This window comes from Echinops telfairi, unplaced genomic scaffold (assembly GCF_000313985.2).
Source record: "Echinops telfairi isolate 266 unplaced genomic scaffold, ASM31398v2 ScPeMD7_7;HRSCAF=31, whole genome shotgun sequence".
Classification (NCBI taxonomy): Eukaryota; Metazoa; Chordata; class Mammalia; order Afrosoricida; family Tenrecidae; genus Echinops; species Echinops telfairi.
The window spans coordinates 3,946,118-3,954,192 of record NW_022103904.1 but is presented as its reverse complement, the minus strand read 5'-3'; the positions used below and the strand labels follow the sequence as shown (position 1 = coordinate 3,954,192).

Sequence of the window (8,075 nt, the reverse complement as noted above, 5' to 3'; positions counted from 1 at the left end):
TACCCAGGTATTAGCACATGTTTCCGGATAATACTATTAAGGAATGAAAGTGAAAGAAGCAGGCTTTGAAGAAGTGCTAGATTCTTGTGACAGCAGATGACCTCAAATGTCTAAACCTCAAAGGGAGCTTTAATTAAACGAGGTTTGTTTTAAGCAATACCATTAAGGAACAAAAAAGATCCAATCAACTGGAAAAGGTCCAAATGTTGCCTCACTTCGAAAAAGGCGTAATTCACTAAATGGGATAGAAACAATAAAAAAGAAGAAAATCATTTCTCTCTAAAAAAATTACTATAAAGTCATGGGGGGGGGGGCACTTACATTTAACTCTATTATCCACAGTAAGGTTACAAATAAGAGGTCAAAGGTGACAAACAAACAGAACGTCCTCCTAACGTCGGATATGCCCTTCTTTCCCCTTCCTTCGTAGGATTCGATCCGGGCCATGAGCTGAGTGGGGTTGATGGAATGGACTTCCCTTAGCGAGGCCTGAGAGCTCTGGCTCCCACTGAGAGCGTTGTCCATTTCGTCTCGGAGGGGGTTCATCCTGGAGGAGGGTTAAAGGAGACTTGGCCTGACTTCACCATCCCTAGAGAGAAGAGACCTTGGGGGGAGAGGAAACAAACAAACAAAGATACATTCAGGTAAACCAGAGGTCAATTAAGGTGATTGCACAGGAAAGGTGTGCATCGGGGTTGCATCCTTTTATCATCTTACTCAATCTTTAACTAGCAAATAATCTAAGAAACCTGGCTATCTGAAGCAGAACGTGGCCCTGGGGTAGGAGGAAGGTGCACTCACAACCTGCAATATGCAGGTGGCATAATCCTGAGGTACGTCCCTATGAAGACCCCAGTGGGATTTCAATCCGGTGGGAAAAAAACAAAACATCTCACAACTGGGCCAGGAGTCAACATCATGGATCAGTGGAGGAAAGATGACTGCTTCACCAATGTTATTTTACTTGGATCCACAATCAAGTCATAAATCAATCAATAAACCAAAAGGCTTGCATTGGACAACTCTGCTGCAAAAGTCTTTAGAGCATAAAGGTATCTCTTTGAGGGCTAAAATGCGTGTGTCCCAGCCAAGGTATTTGCAATCACTTCAGACACCTGCGGAAGCCGAACAATGAGTACGAAGGGCAGGAGAAGAATAGATGCGTTTGAATGATCGTTCTGGCAGAGCAGGCTGAGAACTCCGAACTGCCAGGTGAACACATAAACCTGTCTTGGAGGAAGAACAGCCGGATTGCTTCTTGGAAGTGAGGATGGCAAGACGACTTTGCTTCATGATTATGGACATGTCATTAGCAGAGGCCAATCCTGGGAAAATAGCATCATACCTGGCAAACGAGAGGACCATTAAAAAAGAGGAAGACCCTCAAGGAGATGACCCGACACTGTGGCTGCAACAATGGGCTCCAACATCACGACAATGGGGAGCGTGGACCCAGCCCGGCCGGGTTTCACTCTGTGCCCGCAGGCTGCTCTGAGTTGGTACAGATTCCATGATACGGCCGAAACGGACATGATTGAAGGGGAGATTGACAAGGCCATCCCCAAACTGCAGACTATAGAAAGGGGTGGGTCCAGGTACCTTTCACAGGAAGTCCACAAAACAGTCCGAAAAGCTGAGATGAATTCTACTCAATCGATCCCGCATTATCGAGAAGAACTCCCAAGTTCAGTTTCTGAAGCAGACATAACTCTGACCAAAGCCATAAAAAGTAACCGCTAAAAGAGAAAATTATAGCCCCCAATCCTTGTGAAAACAGTGGGAAATCGTCTCCTCTTGCATGTAGCTGGAGGAGGTCGGATACGGCTCCCAGGCTGAAATAAGTGGGGAAGAGATAGCGCCTAAAAATAGGAAGGGCATGGCCGAGGAGGGGGGTGGAGGGTGCGGGGGGGATTGGGGCGCTAACAGCAATGAAAATGAGAAGAAAATATGCTGAAATTCACTGTGGTGATGGTTGCACAAGTCTTTTGAATGATTACACTACATTTGAATTATAGGCCATCAAACTATTTTTGAAATTCACCCAAAGAGTAAAAGGCGACTCCATAGACTACTTTAAAAAAAGAAGATGGCATATTAAACAAGGGACTAATCTCTAAAATTCCCACTCCAACACCTCAAGAAGGAAACAGACAATGCAATTAAAAGTGGATAGGGCTCATGAACAGACACTTCACCAAGAAGCTACTCAAGTGGCCAACAAGCACAAGAAACGCTTGCGACCATTAGTCATCCTCTCACTGCCACCAGGTCAGTTCTGACTCAAAGTGACTTGTCCCTGTGGGCTTCTGAAACCATTACCTGTTCTGGGAGTAGAAAGCCTGTCTTCCTCCCATTGAGCAATTGGTAGTTTCAAACTGCAGTCCTGTGGATTGCAGCCCAACTCTTAACGACGACGATACGACGATGGGACACCATCTCTCCGCAGCATGGATAGAAAAGTTTTGAAAAGCAGAAAACAACAAATGATGGTGATAAGGAATCCCGAGGCTATCTCCAGTGTACCTCTCCCAAGCTCCCGTGGAACGGTCTGTCTACTTGTCTACTTGTCTGCTTGTCCTACGAGCTAGGGCACTCCTGGAGGGCCGCGTGGAGAATGCTACGGCGCTTGCTTTAAAAGTAGGAAACAGAAATACTAGAAGGCCCAGCAATCACACTATTCAGTACGTATCTTAGAGAAACGGGAGCCACGCCACAAACAGATGCATGCGCACCCATGTTCATCACAGCACTATCCACAGCAGCAAAAAGACAGTAGGAACCTAAGAAAACCATCAATGGACACATGAATAAACAAATTATAGGAAATATACAGAAGGGGATACTATGCAAAGTTAAAGAATACCCCAAACCATGAACGAAGCTGGAGAATATTATGCTGGGTTAAACTAGCCACAAGAAAATAAATATTATACGCAGGCCACTACTGCAAAAAGTCAAGAAAAGGTTGACTCACAAGAAGAAACAGTCTTTGATAGTTACCAGGGTAAGACGGGAGGGCACATCGCTACCTAGAGGGTAGACACATTAAAACTTGCACGAATGGGAACGAGGAGGCAGTGAAAAATGATCAAGAGAAATGAAGGCATTAGGAGAAGTACAAGGGTGAAAGGCTAGATGAGTAAATACTATTCTATACCCAGTCTTTCAACTACAAATTCTATGAATGGACGCATGGATAGGTACTCAAGCTGAACAGGCAGAGGAAGGAGAAGAGTAGATAGACATTTGACAGAGGATAATTCTGCACAGGTATCTACCTATCCTGCAACTATGCCCATGACTGTTACAGTAGAACATGCAGAGGGTGGGGTTCTGTAACCGTCTCAGCTGCAGCCAAGCGAGTTGCTGGACTGAAGGATATCACCAAGTGGAACAGCTTGATGCTGACCAAGTTGATCTCTCTCTCTCTCTCTCTCTCTCAAGGAGAGATGTTAATGTTTACAGAAAAGAATAATTTCTAAGGCCTCTTGTTACACGATGATTCTTTGAATTCAGCCTATGTTCTTCTGAATGATCTGTACACTGTGAATTCCTGCAGGAAGGCTCCTCAGAAATGCTCTCCCCAGGCCAGGCCATGTGCATCTCCTTCCCAGCTCCAAAGGACAAACGTCTCAGGGGACCCTAAGGTCCACTGGCACAGTGCAGCCTACTTTGGCGAGTACTGATGCCACTCTGGAAGTGGCCATCTGCAGGACAGCAAAGAACAAAGAAAATCAAAGACATTTGGAAACAAGGTAACTAGATCATTTCGCACCCTCTCATCCCTCCTTTCACGAACTCCATTACTTGGGAATGCAAAAGGACAACAAAAGTATCTAGATATTTTTGGTAAAATATTTAATAAGTGACATTTATGCAACGGCGTGTACAATCATGACTTTGGAAATGAGAATCATTAAATTATTTGTCATATGTGCATGTATGTATGCATGGATAACTGTTAATTAGCTAGACTCTTAAGGCACATAACATAGTTTCAATACGAAATTTTGAAACACAGATTATACTGAGCAGCTCGATGCTCTCTCAAGAACAGATGTTAATATTTAAAAAAAAAAATTCTTAAGGCCTTTTTCTACACAATGATTCTTTGAATTCGGCCTATGTTCTTCTGCATGAGTCTGTACACTGTCAATTCCTACAGGAAGGCTCCAGGAAACCCACTCCCCAGGCAGGCCATGTGCATCTCCTCCCAAGCTCCCAGAGAACTGTGGATCTGCCCCTCAGGGTACTGCTTACCACTCTGCGCTATAATCATCCATCTATTGGCCTGCCTCCCCCATGAGCTGGTGTACTCCTTGCCAGCCATGAATTTGTTTTACACACCTCCATATCTCTAGGAATTAGCATGCTACAGGGCACACAGTGGGAACAAAACAAATGTGAATGGAAAAACATCCTCACTTGTATTTAGCACACAGATTAGAGCAGAGTAGAATCACAAAAATCAACGCTGAACTGCAAAAAACCACAGGTGCTCATTTCTTAGGAATAGCTTAACTATGTTCCCAAATGTCATTTCAGAAGTATTAAACTATCCAATCCACGGTTTTGAGATCCTCTCTGGGGTTGGCTTAAATAAAGCTATGCTTCTGTAAAAAGGTGTCAAGTACTGATAAGTTGCACACACGAGAACACACTCTAAAATCTCGAATTTATTCTAGCCACTGGGGAAACATAGTAGGAAGATGGAAAATTGTAAAACAGAGATATACCTGCTTATCATTTCCTGGGCTCTGTGTGAAGAGATGAGTCGGAAGCAGGCATCGGCTGTCATGCAGCCCACAGATTTGGGGCTTGCCAGCCTCTGTAACTGCCCCAGCCATGTCCTTGAGCACATGTGTCTCTGTGTCTGTACACACAAAACACAATCTTCACTGGTTTTGCTTCTCTGGAGCCTACGACAACGTCACACCAGGACTAGAGAGTTGCATCATCTCAACAGATACATATGGTCCACAAAGACTGAAATATGAATATATGTATATAACCTGACATTTTAAAACACCACGCCAGTGTGATAACGTGGCACCATGACCAAATGCTTGAAAGATAAACAAACATGGGGAAAAGAACTCCATCTCTTAAAAAGTCCTGACTTACTGGCCCAGTTGAGACTAAAGGATTCCCGTAGACCACTGCCCTGAGATACTCGTACATTTGTTGAGCCATAACAATCCCCTGAAGTCACCTTTTAGCTAAATCACAGATTGACTCATCAAAATAAAAAATATCACTTGAATATGGATTTTTCCTTTTAAAAATCATCTATGGGGTGAGCCAGCCACACCTAAGAAAGCCTGGATATTCTACAAGGTTAACACTTGTCAAAATCACACTGCTTTTTCAAAATTGTTTAAAGTTAAACTATTCTACTTAATGTTTGCTGTAATGAGGCCACCTATGTTTTTGAAACATCTCAACGTGGGTTTGTAGGTTTTAGATAAGACGTTCTTGAAAGAAGTGTGATTCATAGCCCTGTGCAGCCGCTGCTACGCGGTGTGTCAATTTCACCTCAGAAGGTCAGTGACGTGGCGGAAACCTGACACAAGTGACTTTACAAGAGGCTGAACCAGTTGTGCAAACTTCACGCGCTTCCTGAGCTGGAGGACAATCACTAACGAGTGCTACAGGAAGTTCAATAAAAGCAAGACCACGCACACCTTCAGCGAACTGATCACTACCATTATAATACTGGTATTTCAAAACAACCTTAGTTTATGCCCCAAGTTAAATATAATGTCTAGCACAATGCTTCTGAAGTCTGCGCTGGATTTTAAAATACCTACAAATTTACACTGGTGGTTAGAAAGTGGGAAAATACTGTTTAGAGCAGGCATCTTCAAACTACGGCCCGTGGGCCACATGCGGCCCGCTGGGTGTTTTTGCCCCGTTGTTTTTTTTTTAACAGTGTGCATAGGAATTTGTTCATAGTTTTTTTTTAAACTATAGTCCGGACCTCCAAAGGGTCTGAGGGACAGGGAACTGGCCCCCTGTTTAAAAAGTCTGAGGACCCCTGGTGGAGAGCAATGGTTCTCAAACCTTCCTCATGCCGCGACCCTTTAATACAGAGTTCCTCATGTGGTGGTGACCCCCAACCATAAAATTCTTTGCTACTTCATCACTGTAATTTTGCCACTGTTATGAATCATAATGTAAATATCTGATATGCAGGATGTATTTTCATTGTTACAAATTGAACATAATTAAAGCACAGTGATTAAACACAGAAATAATATATAATTATATATTGTGAAATATTTACTTCTAATTACAAATAAATGAAATTTTGTCTTGAAGCATGGTGTAGCATGGGTAATAGTCTTAATATAACACCAGTAAACTACATTGCTACATTTGGTTACAATGTGTAAAAAGCCAACATCAGGGCGAAGGTTGAGATAGCTTCTCTCTCAGAAGATCAGCATTATCTGCATGTGGATGAACCTGCCTGGAGATGGATTGAGGGGCGGTGTCTCAGTTCCTAAGACCATTGGAAATACGTGTTTTCAGATGATCTTAGGTGACTCCTGTGAAGGGTCGTTCGACTCCCAAAGGGGTCGCAACCCACAGGTTGAGAACCATTGTTCTAGAGAAATGTAGTTTCAAAAATAACTCATTTCAGATTGAAACTTCTAATATACAAAATCAAGCAATTGCTACTACTCCAAATAAAAAAATAAAATTTTTCCTAAATCAAGGCATCAAATTCTGCCAGCAGATCTGTATTAATTGCATCAAGTGAAAATAAATGAAATTGAAAAGAAAAAAGATTTATATGTGTGCAAGAGAGAAACACTATAAAATTGATTTGTCCATTCTGTCTCGGCTATAGTGGGCAACCAGAGGATAATTCCCAAACAATAGAAATAATATAATATGACTCATTAGAATTAAACTGAAATCACTGCATAATGAATCAAAGTATGTATGTATATGTGTGTGTGTGTGTGTGTATATAAAAAGCCAAACTAACTGCCATTGAGTCAATGCTGACTCATAAAGACCCCTGTGGGTTTCTGGGACTGTAACTATTTATGGGAGTAGAAAGTCCAGTCTTTCTCTCGTGGAGCAGCTGGTGGTTTCAAACTGCTGAGCCTGGGGATTGCAGCCCAATGAGAAACTATTCCACTAAGAGAGAGAGCAGCCATGCAGCACTGAGGAGAACTACACTATGGTGTTGCCAGAGCTGTAATCATTAGAAGCAGACTACTACATCTTTTTCTTGTGAAGCAGTTAGTGATCTTCCACCTTGTGATTTAGCAGTCAAATAAGTGCTTAACCACTGCGCCAAACAGGACTCAGCAACGTATACTTATCATTTGTTGCCATCAATTGATTTCAACTCAGAGTGCCCTACAAGGCGGAGAAGAACTGCCCCTCTCAGGTTTCCACAGCTGCAATCTTTACAGAAACAGACGGCCACCTGCTTTCCCCATCGGGCAGCTAGTAGGTTCAAACGGCTAAGCTTCCAGTAAGCAGCCACACACTGAAGCCACGGTGCCACCAGGGAAGCACGTTTTAAGGAGCAAAATGGCTAAATCCAGAGACAAGACATACAGACGATCATCTCAAGGAATATGCTCATCAGACGAGGTAATTCCGCCTGGAAAACACAGGAAAAGAAGTATCCCAAGCCTAGTCGCTGTGCCTAGCTGCCGCTCTCCAGGTGAGGCACTTTGCCCATCACTCTTTAAATGTCTCCGTTCCTCTGGCCAGGCTATTCTTACAATGAGCAAGATGTATTCTTACAATTGCATCAGAGTACAGGTAGTGTATTTTGTCACTGAGCAACGTGATTTACGAACTCCCTGCCCAGCTTCCCCTACCCTTTTCTAATTCCAAGTTTCTTATTGAAATGTGGTATCATACACAGGGAAGCAGTAGCAGGGCCGGTTGAAGTAAACACTCCGTCTGTATGACAGTACCTGAGGAGCCCTGTGAAATGAGACAAAGTCCAACCTTGAGAAGCAGAGCCCCTCCCGGTGGGACTTCATGAACAAAGCTACCAAATCAGGCTTCTCAGTCCAAAAGACAGGAGGCTGGAGTAGACC

At 43.2% G+C, this 8,075-nt stretch overlaps 1 protein-coding gene across 1 annotated transcript in view; it reads right to left on the bottom strand.

Annotated features, from left to right (window-relative positions):
* Positions 1 to 8,075, bottom strand: part of STARD3NL (STARD3 N-terminal like) — a 46,134-nt gene that overhangs the window by 17,788 nt on the left and 20,271 nt on the right. The window contains exon 2 of the mRNA XM_004708025.2: positions 322 to 604. Within this exon, the coding sequence (XP_004708082.1) occupies positions 322 to 546 (225 nt within the window). The 5' untranslated portion in view covers positions 547 to 604. The remainder of the gene's footprint in view (positions 1 to 321; positions 605 to 8,075) is intronic.